Source organism: Lipophrys pholis, assembly GCF_963383615.2.
Source record: "Lipophrys pholis genome assembly, chromosome: 18".
NCBI lineage: Eukaryota > Metazoa > Chordata > Actinopteri > Blenniiformes > Blenniidae > Lipophrys > Lipophrys pholis.
In genome coordinates, this window is record NC_137646.1 from 8,524,016 (window position 1) to 8,551,494 (window position 27,479).

The 27,479-nt window shown below is 44.0% G+C and overlaps 2 protein-coding genes across 2 annotated transcripts; both read right to left on the bottom strand.

Annotated features, from left to right (window-relative positions):
- Positions 1-7,274: 7,274 nt before the first annotated feature.
- LOC308123794 (NACHT, LRR and PYD domains-containing protein 3-like) lies at positions 7,275-18,720 on the bottom strand. Its single transcript, XM_080486470.1, has 8 exons — positions 18,596-18,720; positions 12,658-14,461; positions 12,404-12,577; positions 10,591-10,773; positions 10,113-10,295; positions 8,930-9,112; positions 8,461-8,634; positions 7,275-8,165 (listed from the first exon to the last, which is right to left on the bottom strand). The coding sequence occupies exons 1-8, from the start codon at positions 18,630-18,632 to the stop codon at positions 8,156-8,158; spliced, it is 2,748 nt and encodes a 915-aa protein (XP_080342596.1). The 5' UTR covers positions 18,633-18,720; the 3' UTR covers positions 7,275-8,155.
- Positions 18,721-19,052: 332 nt separating this feature from the next.
- On the bottom strand, positions 19,053-19,893 carry LOC308123931 (uncharacterized protein; the record flags this gene model as incomplete). Its single annotated transcript, XM_080486679.1, has 4 exons — positions 19,771-19,893; positions 19,587-19,691; positions 19,271-19,372; positions 19,053-19,194 (listed from the first exon to the last, which is right to left on the bottom strand). Exons 1-4 carry the CDS (start codon positions 19,857-19,859, stop codon positions 19,053-19,055), a joined length of 438 nt encoding a protein of 145 aa, XP_080342805.1. The 5' UTR covers positions 19,860-19,893.
- Between the last annotated feature and the right edge of the window lie 7,586 nt (positions 19,894-27,479).

A 27,479-nucleotide genomic window follows, 5' to 3' on the forward strand; every position in this document is an offset into this window, starting at 1 on the left:
ATCCTGTCCTGCCTCACAAAGGTAGTTTTGAGTAGAAGTGTCTTCTCTGTCATTTAATTATGTTTTGAAGCCAATATGATGTCCGACCTCAGATGAGATAGTGTTTGTAGGAGAGCCAATTTAAATTTGGGGTGTAAATCCTATTTTGAAAGGCAAATTGCAGACTTCCTTTTGGATTTAAGTCAGGTGTGTCAATGTGTAATTTTTAGATCTTGATGCGATGACCATTTGAGTTCTCGTTTGATCTCTCTATGCCATTCCTACTGGCCATAGTGTTTGGTTTTCCATTGTATCTGAATGAGAGGAGTCAGGCGGTGGGATTTTTCATTCAGAGATTTGACGGCTCAGCAAATCCGAAGCGCTCAAGTAACCAAAACGTTGTCCAGAAGTTTTGAGCAGAAGCATCTCATCTGTCATTTAATAGTGTTTTGAAGCAGATACAATGTTCGCTGGCGATAAGCTTATTTTTAAAGTCAAATTGCGGACTTCCTGTTGTACCTGGTCGGGGATATTGACATGTCATTTTTAGATCTTAATGAGACGAACAACTGAGTTTTGGATTGATCTCTCTACGGCTTTCCTACTGGCCGTAGTGTTTGATTTTTCCAAAGAACCATTAGGTTGTAAAGGCCCACTACAAGTCCCCTCCCCCTCTGCAATGTGACACTTAATGCAATTTAGTAAAACATGTACATACATAAAAACTAATAAATAAACACACGCAGATGAAACATAACCTCACCTGTTTGGCAAAGTTCCATCCATCCATATTCTCCCACTTATCCGTTTCACTGTGGTGTCAGTCTGAGCACTGTCACCCAGATCACATTGCACCGATTAAGAACCTTCCTGCAGGTGGTGAGCCCACAGGAAGGTGGCGGCGTGCGTGGGACATGAACCCACTACCTTGAGATTAGGAGTCTCATGCTCTACCAACTGAGCTCGCCGGGGGCTTCTGGTGTAGTTAATAAATAATAATTTTGTATGGTTTGAGTTTCGAGCCAATTGAAGAAAGAAATGTTGTCACTTTGAACCTTTCCATTCTTTTATGACATCACTATGACATCACCAAACAGAGTTAGCAGAGAGAACCATCAGGGTATCGCACTTCAAACCCCTGGGAAACTTCTGGAAGACATAGTACTCCACCAAGGTTGTGTCTTGTCAGCCCGTCTGTTTGTGATTTTCATGGACAGGTTGTCGAGGTGCAGCTGAGGCAAGAGGAGACAAAAACTCAGGGAGGCTGACACTAAGGTAAGGCTCAAAGGAAGAAACCAGTGTTCGGAGTGATCAACACATTAGTTTGCATAGCAGTATAATCCGTTTGTATCTCTTCTGCTTAGAACTGTTATATATATGTAAGAACCATTCGGTGTGTGAGGCAGAACAATTGAACTATTGAGTCTTAGGAATAAGCAGACAACTGACCTTGGTTCACAGGCAGATAACGCCATGCTGGAAAAAGGGAGTTAGGGACTCTTAGAGGAAAACCAGCTGGAGAATGTCGTAAATCAAGAAGTCGCTAGTTTAAAGCCGGGAAGAGGTAAGGCCTGGTACCATTATAAGATCACAAATCTTCCCGGGACAGAACAATAGAGATGTGTTCAGTTTCGGTAAAAACAACCTGTGGCATCCACATCATATGAGAAGGGAGGGGTGAAAGAAAATGCTTAAAAACCAATGTTTTTGGAGACTCGGAGCTCTTTCACTCTGATGTCTGGTCCTTCCGGATGGTCTGAGGGTTGAGCCCAAGATCTCGCTGTAACCCATGTACTCTGCCTGAAGGTAATTATCAATAAACGTATTGTGAACAACATCTTTCTGTTCCTTCATCAATTTAAAGAACACACTAATGACTGCATTTCTTTCAGGCTCTATACTTTCTATTTCAGTGGACTTATACTTTCTTACAGGTCTGTGCTCTCTCTCTCTCTCTCTCTCTGTCTCTGTCTCTGTCTCTGTCGCTCTCTCTCTCTCTCTTTCTCTCTCTCTCTCTCTCGTTCATAGTTTATAATAAAATAGTTGTACTATCTATTATATGTTATTATTTCCATTCATAATTATTCACGTTCTTAAATTCTATTAACATTTCAGTACAAATCTTAGGGGGTCCATCTATTCTGCTGTGGAAAATGGACCTCGGAGTTCAGATTCTATGGGGGTCCTTTTACAATCTTACACTGGAACTGAGCCTCGATGGAGCCTTGGCCAAATGAAGCCTCATCAACTATTTTCTTTATTTTCTGACTCCACCAGATAGCGCTGTTGGTTTTGAAATAGATGCTCAAAGATTGGTAATGAAGTGTGTTTTCAAACGTTTGTTGAACAGACAGCGCCATCTAGCACCGACTGCTTGTATGGGAGACTGCCTGGGTATACCAGGTGCTGTGAGCTTTTAATTCCCCTGGCCAGAGGGTGCTCTTCTTGCTCTTTTTCAACTCATCTTTTCACAAACACATCAATGTTGCTAAACGCTGTGTGACCTGGAAGGAAGTGATTAAACAGGCATTTCTGACCTGAAGGTTATCAGTAAGTAAACTAAAGAGCTGCACTTCCCATCAGGGAATTGAACCCCCAGCTCCCACGTGACAGGTGGGAATACTCTCCACTATACTAAGGAGGAGATGTTGCTATGCATGCTGTCTGTCAGGGTTGTAGCCAAATGTAGCATCTCTTCTTGTGTCACCACAGCTGAGTGTCACTCAAACTGCGGGGGAAGGGTTCATTGAGAACAGCAGTGGGATCAGATGAGCTTTGGTGGCTGGAATGTGCTGACATGTGAGGTGGTGGTTCAGTGGTCCACTTCTTTCCTGCCAAGCTGGAGCCCCGGATCCGTCTCCTGGCCAATGCAGTGGATGGTTTCATTAAATACCACTCATTCACTACTTTATTAATGATAATATCAACATTTAAAATCCAGGTACAATGGTTGGATTTTGTCCCGGTGGATGAGAGAAATGAAAAACTTTGGTTGCATTATGGTGGTCCGTTTACACAACAATGATGCTTGTAACCCCTGAAAACCAGATTTTCTGAAAATGCTCCTCCATCTCCGTAGACGGCCCCTAAAAGTGTTCCTGAATTCAAACTGTGTCTCACAGTAGATCTCATGTGTTTTGGAAGAGCATTCTCCTCTTCATCAGTTCATGTTGTTCAATAGACCAACCTGCCTAGTCAGTGTGTGCACTGTGTGTGCAGTGTGTGCACTTGAATGGAACTTATTCACATCACAGCTTTTTGAACATAAAGTCATGGGCAGTATTTGTATACAGTAAAATCTCTGATGTAGGGACGCCCTAAAATCCAAGGGAAAGTGTTCCCTGAACTCAGATATTGTCTCTTCGACAAATTGTAGGACCAATTTATATTGAACGAACCAAACACCAAATGTGTGCTTTTAGATAACCTAACATAACTGAACCAATACAAGATGTATACAATATAAATACATATATACATATTTATATATAATGAAATCGTCTATAGTTTTACAAGATGAAAGAGTTACTGAAAATGACTACAATCTGAAAATAAAATAAATTTTAATGAAACATTCTGGTGCAAAATACAATGAAATGTCCAAAAAAACAAAACTTGTATAAATCCTATACAACCTCCTTGCTTGTAGGGACCAGACTGGAGCCTCTTTGTCGGTTTTGCCCACGGGCCTTATGTTCTCTGCTGTTAAGGGAACGTGAAACCTTTTTGTCTGGCTGTCTTAGACGTCCATCAATTTTATGTGTCATTTGTCAAATAGTTCTGGCTGTCAAATAGACGTCCAGATTACAGCCTGTTTAAAACATCTATTTTCAACTAGTTCTGGCTGTCAAATAAATGTCCAGATTACAACCTCTTTAAAACATCTATTTTCAAATAGTTCTGGCTGTCAAATAGACGTCCAGAATTACAGCCTGGACGGATGGACATGTCTTGGACGTCTATTGATGTTACTTGCTCAGTGGGTTTGATTTACAACAGACACTGATCTCCTTTGATCTCCATTGATCTCCTTTGATCTGCTTTGATCAGATTGATTGATGACAAGAACAAGTGAGTTTTAATTTGATCTCTACGACATTCCTACTGGCTGTGGTGTTTGACTAACACATCATGCCGTGTCATGACTAGATTTTTCATTTACTTTTGTCAAGATGTGGTCATTCGATAGGCTCTGTCAAGGCTGTCAGGAGTCTTGAGCGCCTGCCTTATTTATGACAATCAGTTGAGTCACTTTGCTTCTCCAACATGTTGGCTCGTTGGTCTAGGAGTATGATTCTCACTTTGGGTGTGAGAGGTCCTTGGTTCAATTCCCAGATGAGCCCTTAGAGTTACCATGACTGTCTCCTACAAACTGTTTTAACTTTGGTCATAAACCAGGATCTCTTTGTATTAAATTTCAAAAGGGACTCTGACTTTATGTTGGAGGCGTGGCTGATCTCTTGCTCTTCACCTCATGGACTTTTTATCGGAGAAACCTTGCTGTAATTTCCAGTGTGTGTCTTTATAACTGAATAACCCAAATGTAAGCATTTCAGCAAGTCTTTCATTTTGATTTATACTTTAGCATTACGATTTGTTCCTTTAGCTTTCAGGTCTGTCTAGAATCAGATTGGTCTTGCAAATGGTTCCAGATCTCTGTAAAGGACAGTAGACCCATCCAAGATGGCTCCTGTGTTCCATCCTGTTTTGGATGTGATTCCCTCAAACCCAAGTGAGGTGTAAAATGTCTAAAAGCTGGATTTGTACCATATATGTGAAAAGTTGTTGCTTGAAGTGATGTTTGAATCACCACAGATGAAAAGGTTCTCGTTTGTACTTTTGGTTCAAACACAAGTTGAATCAATCAATTAGGGATGTCCCGAGCAGATCGGTAGATATCGGATCGGGGACGATGTGATCGGCAATCGGCAAATCCAGCTGTTCACCCTGCCGATCTAAAAATAAAAAACCCCAAAAACTTTCTCACATCAGCTGCCGTAAAGCGAGCCCCATTTGCGACCTGCAGTAAACTGACGTTAGTAGCCTAAAGCCATCCATCCATTTTCTCCCACTTATCCGTTTCTGGGTCGTGGGGGTGGCAGTCTGAGCACTGTCACCCAGATCACATTGCGCCGATTAAGAACCTTTCCTGCAGGCGGTGAGCCCATGGGAAGGTGGCGCCTGGCGTGGGATGCAAACCCACTACCTTGAGATTGCGAGTCTCATGCGCTACCAACTGAGCTCGCCGGGGGCAGCCTATGCCATTGAGGGGATAAAATGTCAGCAGTCTGGAGGTATTTTAAGGTTGACAACGAAACCAGTCCAGCGGCCATTTGTACTATTTGCTTCGCCACAGTCCCGAGAGGTGGAGCACCAGAGCTTTGTTTAACACAACTAATTTGATAAGACATCTAAAAAGTAAACATGTGGCGGAGTACGCTCAGCAAAGTCGCCAAAGACGATCATCCATGGAAAAAAAGATGACGTAATCGCCCCTCTCCTTCCTCCACCGCGGTCCGCAACGTCACCTAATAACCACAACAATCACGGACTACAAGCTCCGGTCGAGCTGCAGAAGCTAGATGCAGGCGCAGCGGGGCCATAGACCTATAAAACTAGAGTTATACATAGTGTGTATGTGCGGAAGTGTACCTCTAAATTTCTATGTCGTCTGTCTTCTTCTACGTTTTTGTTGTGTTTGGTGAGTCACAGCGCCCCTAAAGGCCTGGCATATGTACTGCATGACCTGAAGCCTCGTGTTGAGCCGTGTTCATAGTGAGGTGTGGACGAAGTTCTTTGGGAGAAGGAAAGGGAGAAAAAAGATTGTTTTTTCGTCGTGTGGATGTACCGTCAGTTTACAACAACAACTAAAGAAAAAGCTGCACCGAAGCAGCAAACACTCGACTCTAAAATAAAGGATAAGTCCCCACAGGGGAGCGATATGACGAAAAAAATAACCCAGAAGGTTACGCTAGTTTGAAGGGAGACTGGAATATTCTGAATAAGTTTTTGAGAGAACTATTTTTCAGACTACTTTTGTCAAACAGGTTTTACCACTTTGATGTGGAATTAAGTGTTTATAATTCACATTGAAATGTAAATGTTTTGTGACAATTCAGGTCAAATCTCTCATACTGCTTTAAGTGAATCTGAAATGTAATACACAAAGAAGTTACATTGGCGCCTAAAAGCATTTATGTTTGAGATTCATTTATTTATTTTTATTATTGTATTTGCACTTTTTTTAGGACTTATTTTCAACCCAACCAGTCAAAGACACTTTGAAGTGGAATTAGGTTCTTCTGATTGGTTTTACTGAACACTGTTTATGTTGTAGTTTTTTATAGTTTATATGTTAGTCAAACTGATTCACTGGGTTTCATTTAAAAAAAAAATTATTTGCCACAAAATCCAGGTGAAGTTGTTTAAGTTAACATAAATAGGAGATACAAGACTGCAGAGTGTAATTGATTTTTTTTGTTCTGACTGAATAAAGTTTAATAAGTTCTTAAGTCATTCTGAGAAGAATTTTGATTCAATAAGTGAGTTTTACAATACTTTCTAGCTGAACAAAGCTTCTGCCAATAGTGCTTTAAGCTTCAGACATCTTAGTTGCTCCAAAAATAGACTATTGAGTATATTTGCAATAGCAATGCAAGTATCGGATCGGGAAAGTATCGGTATCGGCCGATACTCAATTTTGAACAATCAGATCAGTATCGGGGGCAAAAAAGTGTGATCGGGACATCCCTACAGTCAATGATTAGAAAGACTGAAGGTCCAGAACCTCCTGGAATAAAGACTCATTAAGTTACAGCTCAAACTGTGGTCTCGTTGTTTTTCACCACAACTTTAACAAGCAGATCAAATTCCTGTAAATCCAGCCACTTCAAGGTGCAGTGTTGGAACCACTTGTGCAAGGGAAGATCCTTGAACTAGATAGAACAATGGTTCTATGTTTGTGACAGTCATTGATTAGTGCATGGGCTTGAGCATTGAACCCGGGACTCTTGATTGGGAGGAAAGAATTCTACCATAGTACCACCAACGCCTTAAACAGAAGAAATGAAGGGATAACTGGCTTGTGGTGGCCAAGCGTTCATAGCGACGTCGCTTTTTGATCCTTCAATGTCGGCTCTTCCTATCATTGTGAAGCAGAATTCACCAAGCGTTGGATTGTTCACCCACTAATAGGGAACGTGAGCTGGGTTTAGACCGTCGTGAGACAGGTTAGTTTTACCCTACTCATGATGTGTTGTTGCAATAGTAATCCTGGGATAATGAAGTGAACTTCTGGGCAAAACAAATCAAGATTTGGTTTAATTGGTGCAGTTGTGATTCCAAGCATGAGCACAGAAGGACAGTTTGGTGGACACATTAGTTCTTTCATTCCACAGTTTGTAGAAAATGTCTTCCTAAACAGTTGGAAGCTCAGAGTTTGCTCAGCGCTCAATGTCAGATCTCTCTTCCCACAGTACTGAACCTTGAAAAGGCTTGAACAAGGTTTCCACACACAGAGCATCTGGAGCAAAGCTGAGGCTCATTGACACTTTCTCTCTTTTCATGTCCTCAACAGTCCCACCCTGGAAATGTGGGCCCAGTTGATGTTTACAGTGAAAGTGGTGTACAGCTTGATGGAGTGTTGACCAGCTCCTGCGCCACTTTACACAAGCTGAAAAACTCCCACACACACCAGGTCACTCTTTGAAGGTTCCAGAGTCTCATTGTCCTCTGAATGACATTTGTTAAGGTCCAACATGAAGGACCAGGATTCAAAACTCAACAAAAGATTTAGAACAACAAGAAATAATCTCTACAGCTTCTAATGAACCAACACATGAAGAGGAGGAGGAGGAGGAGGAGGAGGAGGAAGAGGAGGAGCAGGAGCAGGAGCAGGAGCAGGAGCAGGAGCAGGAGCAGTAGCAGGAGCAGTAGCAGGAGCAGGAGGTTCAGTCCACACAGTGATGGTTGTGCGTCACATCCAGAAGAACCCTGGTTCGATGCTGGACTCTCACAGCTCTTCACACTGCATCACTGACACTCAGCAGATCTTCTGGTGGTTCCTCTGTCGCTCACTGCTGGATGAAGCTCTGCTCTCCTCAGTGGATTTTCAGGACACACAGCGTCCTCTCTGCTCTCCTTAGTGGATCTTCATACGCACAGCGTCCTCTCTGCTCTACTTCCACCTGCAGAGAGATGAGAGGTGATGAGGAGAGTCTCTGTGGAGCAGCCAGGACTTCAGTCCTGTCCACAGCAGCAGCTCAGAGCTCATGAAGGACCACCACTGTCAGACCAACACGACAAGCCTGTGGCTCCCCTGATTGGCTGACTGTGTCCTCTGCTGTCCAATCCTGAAGCTGCTCAGCGTTCTCCTCTCACAGCCTCACTGAGCAGTCAGACACTGGATCTTTGTTCTCACACTAACTGTGTTTAGTAGAAACCAGCTGGAAGCAGCATGGACTCACTCCAACATCTACTGACCAGAGAGTCTGCAGGCTGCAGTCTGGACTCTTCTGAAGACCAACAAGCTGCTGCACATCTGGATCCTGAAGGTTGTTCACACCCAAGTCGAGCTCCTTCAGGTCGGCGGGGTTGGACTTCAGGGCTGAGGCCAGAGAACAACAGCTGATCTTTGACAACCTGCAGGTAATCAACCTGAATAAAGAGAGAAAGCAGCAGAATGAATGAGGAGAACCAATCAGATGTGTTGATGGAGAAACGAGCAGCTCCACATTACTGTGTCCTGATCAATGAGCTGTTCTGTTGTTGTGGATCTTCATCACACTCATCCTCCACATGTCAGCACAACATTCCCACTCCTCCTCATGTCCACACACATTAGTAACAAGCTGCTGAGCTCAGTCCATCTCTCACTGCAGGATCAGAGTCTCACATCACAGCTGCTCACAAACATTTCTCCTTCTACAACAGTAACAGACAGTCAACTGACCTCAGAGTCTCCAGACTACAGAGTGGACTCTCCAGAAAACCACACAGCTGTTCAACTCCTGAATCCTGCAGCTCGTTCTCACTCAGGTCCAGATGTTTGAGATGTTTCAGGAGGGAGGGGTTGGACTTCAGAGCTGAGGCCACAGAAGAACAGCTGATCTCTGACAAACTGCAGCTTCTCAACCTGAATAAAGAGAGAAAGAAGTGAGATTAGAGGACAAAATTTGATGTTGAAGTCATTGGCAGTAGGTATTAAGTGGACTGTTTTTGGTTATTTTAGGTGTTTGGTATAAAGTTCATTCTAGAATTAGTTGTTTAACTCCATAGTTTACTCACAAAAAGCCTTTAATTTGTAGTGTGTGTTTTACTGTAAATAAATACTTTTTTGCTTTTTAAAGAAAAAAACATATTTGTCTGGGTCTCACCCTTTAAGTAACTGTGTGAATATTTCTCATGGTTTTATAATTGTGGGCTCATTTGAGTGTCGCCCCCTACTGGTAAACCTCGGTGGTCTCTACCTGCTAAGGAACCCGACCACCCCAGCCTTTAAGTCAAATCTCCTCTAATTCAATTCAGAGCAATAATACTTTAGAGAGCTGGGCTGCTCCAGGAGCTGAAATGAGCAGCTGATCATATTTAGAAGAGACTGATCAGACTGATCCTTGTTGTCCAGTTCTTCTTCTTAAGAAGGTTGGAGCCCCGAGGAAGTGAAAGAGGAAGGAGGTTATTATTGTCACTGATGTGATCTTTGTTCTTTTGGAGCTGAATTGATGTGACAGCAAACAGAAGCAGTGTCCAGTGGGAGGACAAGTCAACAGCCAAGGTTACTGGACATCAAGCCAACAAGTCCAGAGTTTGAGAGTGAATGAGAGTTTGGAGCTCCAGCTGGGAGATCAGTGACTCTTCATCCAGGAGAGATCAGCCTGCTTTGAAAGCTGAAGGTCAACATGGAGCGTGTCAGAGGTTGACAGTGAATTCTCCACTGCAGCACCTTGCTTCTTCTACCAAGCTTTGAAATGTGGAGCTCCACACGGCTCTGCCACAGTCACAGGACTAAAGCCCAGAGAAGAAGTCTCAGTTTCTCATGGAGATCCTCAGTGTGGATCATCTCATATCAGCCTGATGTCTGACCTTTAGTGTCAACACAACGTTCACTGCACACAAACTCAAACATGGAGTCTGACCTCAGAGTCTCCAGACTACAGAGTGGACTCTCCAGAAAACCACGCAGCTGCTCAACTCCTGAATCCTGCAGCTGGTTCTTACTCAGGTCCAGATGTTTCAGATGTTTCAGGAGGGAGGGGTTGGACTTCAGAGCTGAGGCCAGAGAACAACAGCTGATCTCTGACAACCAGCAGTACTCCAACCTGAATAAAGAGAGAAAGCAGCAGAATGAATGAGGAGAACCAATCAGATGTGTTGATGGAGAAATGAGCAGCTCCACATTACTGTGTCCTGATCAATGAGCTGTTCTGTTGTTGTGGATCTTCATCACACTCATCCTCCACATGTCAGCACAACATTCCCACTCCTCCTCATGTCCACACACATTAGTAACAAGCTGCTGAGCTCAGTCCATCTCTCACTGCAGGATCAGAGTCTCACATCACAGCTGCTCACAAACATTTCTCCATCTACAACAGTAACAGACAGTCAACTGACCTCAGAGTCTCCAGACTACAGAGTGGACTCTCCAGAAAACCACACAGCTGCTCAACTCCTGAATCCTGCAGCTGGTTCCCACTCAGGTCCAGATGTTTGAAATGTTTCAGGAGGGAGGGGTTGGACTTCAGAGCTGAGGCCACAGAAGAACAGCTGATCTCTGACAACCTGCAGTTAAACAACCTGAATAAAGAGAGAAAGAAGTGAGATTAGAGGACAAAGTTTGATGTTGAAGTCATTGAGCGCTGAAGAAAGTTCAGGCTGGAAGAGTTTAGAAATGTAAAGTCCAAACAGCTGAAGCCACCCGGAGGAGAAGAGTCTCATCAACATGCTGATCACTAACATGCTGCAGAGCTCAGTCCATCTCTGTCCCTCCAACATCTGGATCCTCTTTAACTCCACTCAGTGATTTGACTTCAAGACATTCTAACTCCAGACAGTGAACTTTGATGAACTTGAAGGGGTTTCTTATAGAACCTTGTTCCTGTGTGCTCCTTCTTGAGAGGTTTCTTCAACTTCTCTGCTCTTCATAAGGTTGCCGACCTGCATTTGATGTCCTCCTGTAGTAACATGATACCATCTCTCTCTTCATTACAGACCTTCATCTGTGCTTTTTTCAGCTACCTTCTCTCTCTGACCAGTATATTGATCTCTTGTTGTCTCCTGGTTTTGGCTGGTGTTACTTTGTACCTCCTTACATTCACTCCAGTTCACACTTCTCCATACTGGTAAATAGTGATGGCCAAATGAAGCCTCATCTATCCATTTTCTCCCGCTTATCTGTTTCCAGGTCACAGGGGCAGCAGTCTGAGCACCGTCACCCAGATCACATTCCACCGATTAAGAACCTTTCCTGCAGGTGGTGAACCCACAGGAAGGTGGCACCCGGCGTGGGACATGAACCCACTACCTGGAGATTGGGTGTCTCCTGCTCCACTAACTGAGCTAGCCAGGGTAGCCTCAGGAACCCCTTTTTTTTTTAATTTTCTGACTCCACCAGATGGCACTATCTGTTTGAATCTCAAGTACTGGCAACAACGTGTGCTTTCAAACATTTGTTGAACAGGCAGCACCATCTCGTAGCTTCAGAAAATAAAGAAAGTGGTTCATGAAGCTTCATTTGCTCATCACTACTGGTGAATGATATCACTCATCCTTTCCAATTTGTTCTCTGCTATGCCCACTTGTTGCTCCAATATCTTTGTCAGTTTGTTGTTGACTGTTTTCTCAGTTTTTTCAACAGCTTTGCACCACTTCACACTGAACCTCTGCCCTTTGACCTTTTGCTAACCCATCTTCCTCAGTGACATGGGTGCTGATGCTCCTCAAACTTTAATCAATGTTGCTGTGCTTCACTCGAATGATTTGACTGGTTGCTTCATAAGAAGTACAGGTCACTGTGAGGCTCTTGCCTCTGCTCTCTCATCATCCTCTCTTTCCGTGGTGGCTCCTCAGCCTCCAAAGTGCGGATATTTTCACCCAGCCACAGGAGCACACCTGAAGTGAGTGTCCTGCTGCTGCTGCTGCGGTTGTCTCATGTGTGGTGTTCTTGCTCATAGTCGTGTCGGTGTCAGAGTCTGAGGCAGAACTCTGTGACATGGAGCATCACAAACACAGTGAGTGGAGGAAGTAAAGCTGCTGCTCTACACCTGAACTTACACTGGAAACTTTACTTTGTAGTTTTACTTCCTGATTAATAGAGGCGAAAATATCAAGAGGCTGCAGTGTTCTACTGAGATGTTTTACTGATGTCCTAGAGATGTGAGCAGGAGAACAGAGAGTGGTGGATATTAATGATCAATAATGTCAGAACCTGAGAGCTTCCAGTTCACAGTGAGGACTCTCCAATCCAGCCGACAGCAGTTTCACTCCTGAATCCTGCAGGTTGTTGTTACTCAGGTCCAGATCTGTCAGACTGGAGGACTGAGAGCTGAGGATTGAGGACAGAGCTCCACAGCTTCTCTCTGACAGACCACAGCTGCTCAACCTGAAGAAGAACCAACAATGAAAACCAGTTCAATGTTTGTCATGGACTCAGTTCTACATATTTGTTCATGAACCACGTACACAGCTTTGTTGGAGGCTTTGACCACTGGCAGCAGCTTCAGAAGAGCCTCCTCTGAAGCAGAGTATTTCTTCAGGTCAAACACCTTCAGATCTTCTTCTGATGACAGTAAGATGAAGACCAGAGCTGACCACTGAGCAGGAGACAGTCTATCAGTGGAGAGACGTTGTGATCTCAGGGACTGTTGGATCTCCTCTACCAGAGAACCATCGTTCAGTTCATTCAGACAGTGGAACAGATTGATGCTTCTCTCTGCAGACAGATTCTCACTCAGCTTCTCCTTGATGTACTGGACTGTTTCCTGATTGGTCTGTGAGCTACTTCCTGTCTGTGTCACCAGACCTCGGAGGAGACTCTGGTTGGTCTGCAGTGAAAGACCCAGGAGGAAGCGGAGGAACAAGTCCAGGTGTCCATTTGGACTCTTCAAGGCCTTGTCCACTGCTCTCTGATGGAGACGGTGGAGAGTCTTCTTCATCAGGACTGTTGACCACCAGGAGGTTTGTTGTTGTTGTTCATCCAGGAGATTGATTCCAGAGTCGATGAAGGTCTGATGGACATGAAGAGCAGCCAGGAACTCCAGAAGGCTCAGATGGATGAAGCAGAAGACCTTGTCCTGGTACAGGCCTTGCTCCTCTTTAAAGACCTGTGTGAACATTCCTGAGTACAGTGAGGCTGCTCTGAGATCCAGGCCACACTCTGTCAGGTCGGATTCATAGAAGATCAGATTTCCTTTCTGCAGCTCATCAAAAGCCAGTTTTCCCAGAGACTCCACCATCTCCCTGCTCTCTGGACTCCAGTGTGGATCTGTGGCAGCTCCTCCATCATACTTGACCTTCTTGACTTTGGCCTGGACCACCAGGTGGTGGATGTACATCTGAGTCATGGTCTTGGGAAGCTCTCCTCCCTCTCTACTCTTCAACACCTCCTCCAGAACTGTAGCAGTGATCCAGCAGAAGACTGGGATGTGGCACATGATGTGGAGGCTTCGTGAGGTCTTGATGTGGGAGATGATCCTGCTGGCCTGCTGCTCCTCTCTGAACCTCCTCCTGAAGTACTCCTCCTTCTGTGGGTCAGTGAACCCTCGGACCTCCGTCACCATGCCGACACAGTCAGGAGGGATGTGATTGGCTGCTGCAGGTCGTGTGGTGATCCAGAGGCGAGCAGAGGGAAGCAGGTTCCCCCTGATGAGGTTTGTCAGCAGCACATCCACTGAGGTGGACTCTGTAACATCAGTCAGGATCTCAGGGTGCTGGAAGTCCAGAGGGAGTCGACACTCATCCAGACCGTCAAAGATGAAGACCACCTGCAGGTCTTCAAAGCTGCAGAGTCCTGCTTCTTTGATTTGAGTGAAGAAGTGATGAACAAGTCCCACCAAGCTGAACTTCTTCTCCTTCAGCACATTCAGCTCTCTAAAGGTGAATGGAAATGTGAAGTGAACGTCCTGGTTGATTTTGTCTTCAGCCCAGTCCAGAGTGAACTTCTGTGTCAGGACTGTTTTCCCAATGCCAGCCACTCCATTTGTCAGCACTGTTCTGATTGGTGGAGATCTTCCAGGTGAGGCTTTAAAGAGGTCTCCTGGTCTGATGCTGGTTTCTGCTCTGTCTGCTCTCCTGGATGCTGTTTCAATCTGTCTGACCTCATGTTCCTCATTGACCTCTGCAGTCCCTCCCTCTGTCATGTGGAGCTCTGTGTAGATCTGGTTCAGGAGGGTGGACTCTCCTGGTTTAGAGACCCCCTCAAACATAACCTGGAACCTCTTCTTCAGGGCACATTTCACCTTCTGTTGGCACATTGGAACACAAGTTCCTGAAAAGAAGAAACCATGAATGAGTTGAGTGTGTTGGATATTGAATGTGAAGATGACCGTGTGTTAGTAGAGATGATTCTCCTCCATCAGATCCATCCAGCTCCTCTGTGGAGACCAAACAGCATCTGTACTGATGCAGATGTTTGCATCACATGAACAGCAGAGTTCAGGAACTCTCTTTAGCCTCATTTCCACTGTGCAGTATGTGCTGGTACAGTATGGTGCGGCAAATCACATCCAAACCCAAATCTTTTACACGGTTCCACTGCAGAGAGTACAGTGAAAAAAGTAGGCAAAGTCGTGAACAGCCGTGCAAAACTTTCTCATTCCAAACAGCAGCGTGATTTTTCATTTGATTTATTTTTTTCACAAATGCAACTAATGATTTTGACTTTTGCATGAATTATGTGAAATTAGGAAACAATGGACACCCCAAAAAGCTTGGAATTTCCATGCTGGGGTCCAAAACACTACAACAGGTCAAGAATCCTCCAATGTGATTGGGCCGGAGAGGACATACTGTGAGCGAACGGTCACAGGGACTGGTCTCTCGAAGAGGTCTGCCTCTTCTTATTTAAAAGTATGTGCTCATGTGGAGAGCTTCCTCTTCCTTTTTCCTTAAGTGTTAGGGAGAGCACGGCCATCCTGTAGGAACTGCCATGTGGTGAGAAAGTTCTTTGTTAATAAATACTCATGTAAACTCTTAACTACCTCAGGTCTGTTGTCCTTAGCCAGCCACAGTTTTGGAACATGCATGATACTGAAAATATCCTCCACAAGTGTTTGCCTTATCTAGTTTATCATTCAGGAGCTTTCAAGCTGATCCATGTGCTTGTGCAACACAAATTGTGTCATCTGCAAAAAGTATTTTGTGAATATCACTAGAACAATGCACAAAGTCATTAACATAAAAAAAAAAAAAAAAAAAAGAGGTCCCAAAATCGATCCCTGGGGTACACCACATTTTATGTTTTCTTTTTAGGAATTTACACCATTTATATGTACCTATTGTTGTCTTACATAATCATAGTCCCTGAACCACTGGAGAGCCCCGCCCCTGACACCGTGGTGCAACAGCTTTCCAAGTAAGATTTGGACATCAATCGTATCGAATGCCTTGGAAAGTTTGAGAAAGACGCCAATTAGAAGATCGATGACTTAAAGGCTGGGGTGGTCGGGTTCGTTACTGTTTTTCCGAAAACCATATTGTGAAGAAACCTGCATGTTGTGTTTATCTACGTATGTGGACAAAATTGTTGGTACTCTTTTGTTGATGAAAGAAAAATCCCCTATAGTCACAGAAATAATGCAGTTACTTTTAAAAAACAAACTCGTGAAACAGACCTGGACAAAAATTATGGTACCCCAAGTAAAGATTAAAAATAATTTCACCATAGGGACATCGTTTTCACTTTCACGTCAGCTGCCGTAAAGCGAGCCCCGTTTGTTACTGTCAAAAGGCCCCCGGCTAGCTCAGTTGGTAGTGCATGAGACTTGCAATCTCAAGGTAAAGGGTTCATGTCCCACGCCGGGCGCCACCTTCCTGTGGACTCACCACCTGCAGGAAGGTTCTTAATTGGTGCAATGTGATCTGGGTGACAGTGCTCACACTGCCACCCCCGCCAAACGGATAAGCGGGAGAAGATGGATGGATGCTGTCAAAAAGAACGATTTAATGAATTGATTTGGCATGGAAAAAGGTGGCTTGCCCCCTTCAGGTCGGTGGAGAGCCCTTGTCCCAAGTGGAGGAGTTCAAGTATCTCGGAGTCTTGTTCACGAGTGGGGGGAAGATGGAGCGTGAGATCGACAGGCGGATCGGTGCAGCGTCTGCAGTTATGTGGTCGCTGTATCGGTCCGTCGTGGTGAAGAAGGAGCTAAGCCAAAAGGCGAGGCTCTCGATTTACCAGTCGATCTTCGTTCCTACCCTCACCTATGGTCATGAGCTTTGGGTCATGACCGAAAGAACGAGATTCCGGATACAAGCGGCTGAAATGAGTTTCCTCCGTAGAGTGGCTGGGCGCACCCTTAGAGATAGGGTGAGGAGCTCAGTCACCAGGGAGGAGCTCGGAGTAGAGCCGCTGCTCCTCCGCATCGAGAGGAGCCAGCTGAGGTGGCTCGGGCATCTGTTTCGGATGCCCCCCGGACGCCTCCCTCGGGAGGTGTTCTGGGCATGTCCCTCCGGTAGGAGGCCTCGGGGCAGACCTAGGACACGCTGGAGAGACTATTCTCTCTCGGCTGGCCTGGGAACGCCTTGGGGTCCCACCGGAAGAGCTGGAGGAAGTGTCTGGGGCGAGGGATGTCTGGGCTTCCTTGCTTAGACTGCTGCCCCCGCGACCCGGCCCCAGATAAGCGGAAGAAAATGAATGGATGGATGGATTTGGCATGTTTAACTCTTTAAAAATATTTAACATAATTAACAGTTTTGTTTACTTCCTTTTTTTTTACTCCCTTACCGGAGCAGCAGCAGCTGCAGCATCTCTGGGTGCAGCACCATGACTACAGAGCAGCACAATACAGAGTGGAATAATATTAAGGTCTTGGTCTTCAATAAACTTTTTTTTTTATGGAAATCTGTGAGTCTGCGTTTGGGTCCACCCTGCATAGCCCTGACAGATTGATTCGACCATCATGGGCCCAGTGGACTCACCAGATCCACATAACTAACATAAAATGTTAATTCCTCCTCTTTTTCTCTTTCCCTGGCTCTCCTGTATACTGTGTGTGCTTGCTTGTGCCTGCCATCTCTCTCTCTCTGAAACTGCACTCTAACAAAACCCACACTTATGTTAGATGTTTATTAAATAATTGATGTTTTTATTATTTTGCTAATCTTGGAGAGAAACCGTTTCACACAAAGCTGAAACGACGTCACAAAAATAGTCTTTGATTTTAAATACAGCCTGCATGTGTTGAGTTGATACTAATTCCGTGGTTTTCTCTGAATAAAAATCCATTACAAGCTTCAGTCTTCAGTAGAAAAACAATGCGATTAATCGCAATTAATTACAGAAAATTGTCCAATTAATTATTTGGTTGTTTTTTTAATCGATTGACAGCACTACAAACTGTGTGTGTGTACAGGAATATACTGGAAAATATATGCATAAATATATGAAAATATATTGCAATATATTTCCCTATATATTACAATATATTGTTGTTCCGTAAGGGCTGTTGAGCAACAATTGCATCTGTATCCGCTGTGGCATGATCAATACGCTTCATCATGTTGTCCATCAAGTGACTCATTCATGGACTTTAAGATGCGCTGTCCCTCGATTCCAACCGCCACTGCAATATTCTTTATCGTCACATCAGGACTAGCATTAGCGTCTGTAATGGCGGTGCTAGGATTATAACAGGTAGCCTGACTCGTAACAGTGTCGTCCTCAGAGACATTCCGCTCTTTGATCGGTTGTTTAAGTGGTTTGGGAATTTTGGCAAAAAGTCTTCTGTTCAGTTGCTTGAGGCTTGAGTGCCGTAAATAGATGAATAATTGAGGTTTAAGCGAAGAGAAGTGCTGCCGTCTCACTTATTCCGCCATCTTGGTTATGTCATGATTCCCACTGAATATCCTCCTCTCCTGTTCTGAAGAGGAGCGTCTGCACCTCGTGAGAACAGCAGCGGGCAGTGTAGCATTTCAAATAAACCCAGTTAACAAAATAACCACTGAGCACAAAGCGGAGTATTTGGACAACAATTGGAGGGTTTATACAGCTGATTAGATATATAAAAATAGCGACTTGTCGAGAATGATGATGGCCAATGACCAATCAGTAGATGGCTGTGCTATTGCTCCTCCTAATGGAACCAAACCGACGTGCTAGGTATCCCAAGAAAAATCTTAACGGTTTGGTACGGTTCTTTTGGGACCATTCACAACTTTTTTCATGGAAACTTTTGAAAACTCGTCCTGCCACGTACTGCGGAGTGGAAAAAAACTGTCTCCTCTTCTCTGCTTTTTTGGGACTCTGCTGCTTGTTTTAGACTTTCTGCCTGTTTCACACTTTCTGTGTCTGACCTGGAAATGACCTCTGTTCTCTGGATGGACTCTGTTTCTGACTGCTTTCTGCTCCAGCTGAGAACATTTCAGCTTCATCTCCATCCTGTGAAATGAGATCAAATCCTCTTACTGCTCCTCAGACGCTCAGCCAGCTCCTCCTGCTTCATCCTCCTCAGGAAGTCCAGGGTGATCCTCAGAAATGACTCTCTGCTGCTCCTCTGCTCTTCATCCTCATCCTCCCTCTCACTCTCTGAGCATGCTGGGTAATCTGGACTCAGGAGCTTCTTCATTTTCTTCAGCTCCTTCTTCATGAAACTCACCATGTTGTCCTCCAGCAGCTGGAACAGAGAAACATCTGGAGTTGACTTTGAGCTGAAACTGAAGCCAGATTGAGATGTGAGTGTAAATCCAGTGCAGAGAGCAGGATGGACAACATGTGAAGCCAAATCACACTTCATGTGGGATCTCCAGCAGAAGCAGCTTCAAGCATCAGTGAAAACTGGAAGCTGGATGAAGGTTGGACTGTTTCACTTTGGACCTGAATGGATCTAATAAGCTGAGTGTTTGTTTCATGTTTCAGCTGGAAGTCAAAACAGCTTCTTCTGTCTCATGATGTGACAGTAAAGTGTTGAATGGAGACTTGTTCTCACCATAAATGTGGAGTCCAGATGTCTCTGATGCTGAGGGGCGGAGCCACCATGGAGAAGCTGGGAGCTCTGCTGGCTCACGCTGCAGAAACATGTTGACTTTGTTAAAGCTGCTGTGTGGTGTGATGAGGAATCCTGAGACAAACACTGATTCTCACCCCTCATCACCACTTCCTGCTCCACATTTAAAGTGAAGGGGTTGAAACATAGACCCGTCACTCTTCATGGACACACAGCTGGAGGGAAACCCAGAGTCAGAGCTAAAAACAAACACAACATCAGAAACAGACTGACTGGAACACTGAGAAGAACATTGAAGGATAAAGGGAAGAACTAAGAGTTTCAGACAGACTGATGATTCTCTAAGTCACAACTATTGAACAGTTAGAAACTTCAGCAGGATAGTGACTTCAATAACATGTCTTTGAATATTTTTCTCAATAAGGACATACAGGTATATGAAAGAAAACGCACTGTTCTCTGAAATTTAAAATGAAATCCTTGGAACCGTCACTCTTCAGGGACATACAGCTGGATTCAACTCCAGGTTCATCTTCAGGTTCAACTCCAGGCTCTGACCTGATAAAAAGACAAGACAAACAGTTTGAGTGAAATGAAGTGAAGAAGAGTCGTGGACAGTTAAAGATGAAGGTCTCACCTCTGAGCTTCAGTCTGGTTCTCATGTTCTCCACACAGAGTCCTTTTAGAGGGTGGGACTCCGTCTTCTCTGTCCTCACACTGATCCATTGCAGAACACACACCTACACACACCTACCCACACCTACACACACACACACACACACACACACACACACACACACAATTGTTAGTTACAGTTAACAGTTACAGTTACAACAAATGTAGACAGACTTAAACCACAACTAGAACCAATTTAGCTTGAGCAGTATTTACCAACTGTAGGACAATAATTATTATAATTAATCTATTATTATTGTTATTATTATCATTCTTTATCATGTGGAATGACTGACTACCTGCACTATTTTCTGTCTTTTACGTCCTGTTTGTTTTATTGGTCTTAACTGACAAGTACACTTTTACTTCTAATTTCTTCTTATCTGCCTGTACTCTTTTAAATATTTAGTCCCCGTTTTTACACTGCTATTAACCAAGGAGTACACTATTTTGTTTTTTTTGTACTCGGTACAATTTAAATGACAAATAAAAATCATTGAAGCACCAGACCAGAGGAGACCCCAGACTATCAGGCCAGAGAAGACCAAACTCACTCTCTCCCACTCTCTCCCACTCTCCACTCTCTCTTGGGGAGGGCAGAGGAGGACCTCATGGCAGGATGCACTTTAAACCCCCGGTCAGCATTCAGAGGCATCCAGGCCAACAGCAGAGCCTCCACCAACCCACCGTGAAACCCAAACCTCCACTGATGCAGTCACACATGGGAGGAGACTCCCCACACCATCCACTTTAAAGCACTTAACTTCTAAAAAAGAAAATTTCATGGCGCATCGAGCAATCCATCATCCCAACATGGAAAGAGTGTGGCACAACTGCAGACCTTCCAAGACATGGCTGTCAACTGAACTGAAGGCAGGAGGGCATTGATCAGAGAAGCAGCCAAGAGGACCATAGTCACTCTCAAGGAGCTGCAGAGATCCACAATCTTTCCACAGGACAACAATCAGTCTGACCTCCACAAATCACACAAGAAGAAAGACTTTGTTGAAACAAAGCCAGAAGAAGTCCCGTCTGCAGTTTGACAGCAGCCAGTTGGGGACTCAGCTAACATGGGTGAAGGAGCTCTGGTCAGACGAGACCACCCCACTGTGAAGCATGGCGGAGGCAGCATCATGCTGTGGGGAGCTTGTCTTCAGGAGTGACAGGGAGCCTGGACAGAGTTGATGGAAGATGGATGGAGACAAATACAAACAATCATGGTGGAAAACCTGTAAGTCTGAAAAGACTTGAGACTATGGAGCTTCACCTTCCAGCAGAATGTCCAGTGTGTGTGTGTGTGTGTGTGTGTGTGTGTGTGTGTGTGTGTGTGTGTGTGTGTGTGTGTGTGTGTGTGTGTGTGTGTGTGTGTGTGTGTGTGCGTGTGTGTGTGTTTAAGGGGGAGAGAGAGATAATCAATAAAGATAGATTGATTATGATCATAATTCTATATTCCTGTTAATATTTAACTTTGTTCAACTCTGAGACGCCTTCTAAACCAAACCAGTCGCAACCTCACTGACACACACACACACACACACACACACACACACACACACACACACACACACACACACACACACACACACACACACACACTTACACACACACACCCTCTGCTTTACAGAACAAACATTCTGAGAGGACATTTTGTGTCTTATTGTTTTATTACGGTTTTTACTGTTTTAGATTCTCTTGTGTTGACCAGACTTATCTTTTATCTCATCTTGCTCTTTGACCTTTACATGTCCGTTTCTCAAATTATTCACATGTCTCCTTCTGTGATTGGCTGAAATATGCTTCCTGGACACATTATTGATTCATGTTGTTGATCGATTGTGGATTGTGTGAATAAGAGTTCACAAGAAAGATACATATGAGTTGCCCCTTTAGGGACACACACACACACACGCACGCACGCACACACACACACACGCACACACGCACACACACACACACACACACACGCACACACGCACACACACACACTAGAAGAAGAGCTGGACAGACACACAGACACACAGCGAGCAGCCACAGTGAAATCAGACAGACAGCGTCATGAAAGCTTTGTTAGGAGCTGACGGAGATTCTCACCTGCTGAATTCTTCACTTCTTCTCACAGACACTTGGAGAGAAGAAGCTGCTCTTCGTCCCTCGTCAGTCCTTCTGTCACTATTTGATCTCAGAGCGCCGTCACACCCTCATAGCTCACAGTGTCAAAGTCCATGTTGTTTAGCTCAGACACGCCCTCATGACATCACCGTCCATCTGAACTGAGACAAGCTGATCTGGAGAGCAGCCTCCAGAGACAAGTCAATGATTGATGAGACGTCCTGGCTTGGCCGTCAGCAGCTTCATTTAGGGCCGTGATGAGAGCAGTGGATCATCCAACAAGGGGAATTACAGGGAGTTTACAGAAACAGGAGCTAAATAGGACTCTGTCCCGCCACACAGCTCCAGTCATCAGCTGGCTTTTCTGCTTCGTCCCATTCAGTCCAAAAGACTTGATCTCTGCTGCTGCAGCCGCTGTTTGTGATGAGATCAAAGATCAATTCCAGCTGCTTCCTCTTGTGTGGCAGCTGGATGAAACCACATATATATCTTGATGTGTCCAGCTCTCTGTCATTGTCCACTCTGTGGACGCTGCAGGAAACATCCAGGAGGGCTTGATTGGACGAGGATGTTTCTGTTTTTCATGTCTTCAATGAGAACATTATTACTTCATTCCATCAGTCCTCAGAGGAGCAGAGGACGTCCACACAATGACACCTCTCTGAACCATCTTGAGCTCATCTGGACATCTTCTGCCAGTCTGACCCTGTTTGAACCACTTCCTGTTCCGCTGATGGTTTCCAGCTCAGTTTGAGGCTCGTCTTCTCTTGGCCAAGAAAGAAGAAAACATTTTGAATAAATCTATCAAACCAAACCATTGATACAAAGACAAGTGAAGATGTATGAAAAGGAGCAGGAGGAAGCAGAAGCTGATTAAATCTTCTCCAGTCAATCTGTTTGTTTGTTGTTTTTTTATCCAGTCACACACTCCTCTCCTCAGGAGCCCACAGTGAATGAAAGACAGTACAGGAGTGTGTGAGCCACGATGGAGCCAACCAAACAATCCACAGAAGATCTGGACCACACTAAAAAGTCCCTGGACTTCCTGTCTGAGGAGGTTTCTGCTGTCAGGACCACAGAGGGTACTCTGTCTGATTCCGTGGAGCGACAGGTGGTCCGAGGGAATAGAGGTGGACCAGAACACCCTGGAGGTCCATCACCTGCTGCCCAGGAGGAGCAACAACCACAAAGCAGCCATCATCATGACGTTTGTCAACACAAAACATCAAACTGAGCTCCTGAAACAAGGAAGGAAACTGAGAGGATGGGACGTCTACATCAATGGACATTTGACCAAAAGGAAGGCGGACATGACCATGAAAGCCCGGTTCATAAAGAAAAAGGGGAGGATCCAGGCAACGTGGACCTCAGATCTTCATCAAGCTGAACGGGACACCGGAGGAGGAGAAGGTCCTGGTGATCCCAGCCGTGGAGGAGCTGGAGAGATTTAGCTGAGTACTGGACAAAAGGTCAAACTTACATGGACTGACCACATTATGAAGACACTCAATATGAGGAAAATCTCATCAACGATGTTGAACCGGACAATAACTTCTACTAGGACATCACTGACAACTGCTGCTCCGTCTCTGAAGATCAATTCAACAGGAAACTTCAAACAGACGATAAACTTTCTATGATACACTTGAACAGCAGGAGCTTGTATTCAAACTTTTGTCCAATCAAACAGTATCGAGGATCAAACAACCTTCAGTGTTTTTGCCATCTCTGAAATGTGGATCTGCACTGAGAAGGAAGCTGATTTGACTTGATGGATACAAGTTGAGCTACTTAAACAGAGAGCGGAAGACTGGTGGAGGAGGAGCTGTATATGTGGACATAAACCTGAAGTATAAAGTGGAGGAAAATATGACCACAATAATGAAAGATGTACTTGAATGTAGAACAGTACAACTTTGTATGGAACAATAAGAGAATGCAATTGTAAGCTGCATCTATAAAACAGTTATAACCTAGAAACTTTCATGGATTGAAGAAAAATGTACAGCTTCAACCCCGAAGGTTTTGTTTCTCTGTGAGGAATTTAACATCAATCTGCTGAAGCCAAATCATCACACACCAACAAAAGAGTATATAGATACGATGTACAGTCTGAGCCTTTACCCTTAAATCACCAGACCAGTAGTATCACATCTCATAGAGCCACATTAATAGATCACATATTCACAAACCTGATAGACAATAAAACAATAAGTGGGTTATTGATTAACAATATCAGCAATAATTTACTGGTTCACTGATAAAGCATATGAATAATTTTTTATATACTTTCAAATTGGTATATGACAGAAACTGTCCAATAAAGAAATACACTGAAAGAAATCTAAGAACTTCAATTCGACAAAATTCATGTTTTCACTTTGATTTGATAAGATTCCTTTCTTCACATTGATGTTCACATTTTGAAAAAAGTCCTATTTTCATTTTGATGTTCACTTTAATTTACTTTGATATTGACATTGATGTTGACAAAAATCTCTTTTTCAAATCAAACTGAAGATGTAACTAGGTAGACCAGGTAGCTACAACACTGAGCAGGAAGAGTCTCCATGGCAACAGACACTGATCTCCTTTGATCTCCATGAGGTGCCTCTCTCATCTGCTGAATTGAATCCACAGGTGGTAATGAGACATTGATGGACTCTGCCGCTCTCTGATTATGCAACTAAACACATCTGCTGGAGTCAGTCCTGCAATAGGCAAATTAGCCATGTGCACCGGACAAGAGAAAGACGAACTTTGAGTTTGAGTAACTTTAAAAAAAAAAAATTGGCCCACTCGCTCATCCAAAGATGGAGTTTCTAGGCAGACAAGCAAAGCTTCCTTCAACTGACTGTCTTTTCTTGACAAGATGTCCCCAAATAAATGTGTCTTCTCCTTAGGGTGTGAGAAATTAGCTAATTCTCAAGCAGTGTCACCTTGCTTGGCCTGCTTGTAGAAATGGACCCGTGGGTGAAAGTTCACAGGGGTGTAGCAAGTCCCCAGTCTATCAGGAACAGACTCTCATTACTTGCTGATTTCAGGAAGTAAATCCATCAAAAAGTTTTGAAAGTGGCAGTGGTGGGATTTGAACCCACACCTCCTGACAGACTGGAGCCTTAATCCAGCGCCTTGGATGGGTCGGCCACACTACCTGCATTAGCTTGAGTTGAGTGCTCATCCAATATGGAGGTGATAACTGTCTGTGGCTGAACAACATCAGATGGTGTTCTTTATTGAACGAGGACCAATACCGCTATTAGCAAGTATTGCTGTTGGGCACTCAGTCAGAACCCTTCCAGTCAGAGTATTGATTTGAAACAAGTGTTGGAAACTTGAATGTGGTTATTTGACTGAATACGTGGTCCAGGAGAAAGTACAACAAATAGTGGTTAGTACTCTGTGTTGTGGCCGTGATCGTATAGTGGTCAGTACTCTGTGTTGTGACCGTGATCGTATAGTGGTTAGTACTCTGTGTTGTGGCCGTGATCGTATAGTGGTCAGTACGCTGTGTTGTGGTCGTGATCGTATAGTGGTTAGTACTCTGTGTTGTGGCAGTGATCGTATAGTGGTCAGTACTCTGTGCTGTGACCGTGATCGTATAGTGGTTAGTACTCTGCGTCGTGGCCTTGATCATATATTGGTCAGTACTCTGTGTTGTGACCGTGATCGTATAGTGGTCAGTACTCTGTGTTGTGACCGTGATCGTATAGTGGTTAGTACTCTACGTTGTGGCCTTGATCGTATAGTGGTTAGTACTCTATGTTGTGGCCTTGATCGTATAGTGGTTAGTACTCTGCGTTGTGGCCGCAGCAATCCCAGTTCAAATCCGGGTCACGGCAACAGCTCCTAAAGTGTTGATGTTGTCGTCACTCATGAACCTGCTGTATCATCAACTTGTAGACTGAAGGAATCTCAAGAAGATTCTAACTCTTTTAAAATCTACCATCAGTATGTCTCAGATTTGAACAGAATTGATTGTCAGGATTCATCTTCAGTGGTAGAAATATAAACATGTACCATAATTTCAAAGTGAATTAGATAGAGCTCTTTGTGTTTTTGTACGAACTCTGGATCAGTGAAATTCAAACAGAGCGTCACTGATTCAACAACGAATGTTACCTTTGAATTATTTAACAACTGTTGTGGCCAGAATACTTATTTTGACTGATTTATTGAGTGAAAATGTGTCTCAGCAGGGGGCTGCTGGTTTAATGGAAAACATGTGTGGCTACAGATCAGAAGGTTCTAGGTTCAACTTCTGGCAGTTCAAAACCCTTCAGCAGTGACCAGATCACTCTTCATGGTCTCTTGGTTCCAACAGTAAGAAGTTGCTGGTTGGAGATGGTCTCAGGGTTCTTTTCTGGAAGGTCAACAACTTGTTCTTGTAACATGTGGTTGGCTGGTTAGCTCAGCTGGTCAGAGTGTGGTGCTAATAACAACAAGGTTCTGGGTTAAATTCCCAGAGTAGCCATATAACTGACTGCTAACAAGCTAACTCTATAGAGTTCAGTCATCTCAGCTCTGTAATGAAAGAATGATTCTTCTTTTACAGGAGTCAAGTCAGCTTTATTTGTAGATCACTTTAAAACCACTGCTGCTAAAGCACATGTGTACGTATGACACCAGGTAATGCAATACTAAAAGTGTGCAGAAGGAGGCACTATGGCTTAGCTGGTCAAAGTACCTGTCTAGGAAATAGTAGGTCCTAGGTTCAAATCCCAGCAGTGCCTCACAACATTACATTTGGAAAGTGACTACAGGTCTTTATGTGAACACAACTGGAGAGTTTGTCTGTCTGTATTTCAATCTGTCTGTCTAAAGTCAGGGTTGTCAATGTTAACCTGAATGTGCACGAGTCATCTTTTGTCTGTAATTAGATATTTAAATGTGTAAAAAAATCTGCTCATCTGCATTAGAATTTGTACATGTAATACGATTTTTATCAATACTTACAAAGAGTTATCAATACATACAAATATATTTTTGTAGTTGAAAAGTCTGTTTTCAGCTTCAAATGCTGAAAATACAAACAACTCACCAGTGGAGCAGCTTCATAATTGGCTGTTTTTTTTCCACGTGACTTTTGCTCCATTTCTGTCATGACAGGATTCAAAGCTGTAAAACCTGGGTTCTGCTGCCCTGCACTCAGGCTCACAGGCACCTTCATTCTGGATGCATACTGCTCTGCTGCCCTGTAGCTCTGTTGGTCTAGGGCAGGTGGCGCTATGCCCCAGAGTTTTTGAGCATACACGTCATTGTTGGTCAGGGTGTAGACAAGTTTAGCCTAGAGAATTAATCAGTACATATCTTAAAATAAACTGTGTTTGATACACTACCAGTGACACCAGGCAGGTGCAGAGGCGGTGGTGGGGGTGTGTGATGTCATATTGATGTCATAAAAGACTGGAAAAGATCAAAGTGACATTTCTTTCTTCACTTTCTTCTTTCTCACATTGATCCTGACAAAATCATTATTTATTAGTAGTTTATTGATACTATTTTACTATTACTGTTATTTTATTGATCCTTTTTCACACGTTAGCTCACATTGTACACATT

Bases quoted from the DNA above. Each gene is read 5' to 3' on its own strand.
- LOC308123794 (XM_080486470.1), bottom strand. From the start codon at position 18,632: ATGAAGCAGGAGGAGCTGGCTGAGCGTCTGAGGAGCA. The intron at 12,578-12,657 runs GTACGTGGTTCA...GTTCTTCTTCAG, and splicing joins AAAGCCTCCAACAAAGCTGT to GTTGAGCAGCTGTGGTCTGT. The intron at 8,635-8,929 runs GTCAGTTGACTG...CTCTTTATTCAG, and splicing joins TGTAGTCTGGAGACTCTGAG to GTTGATTACCTGCAGGTTGT.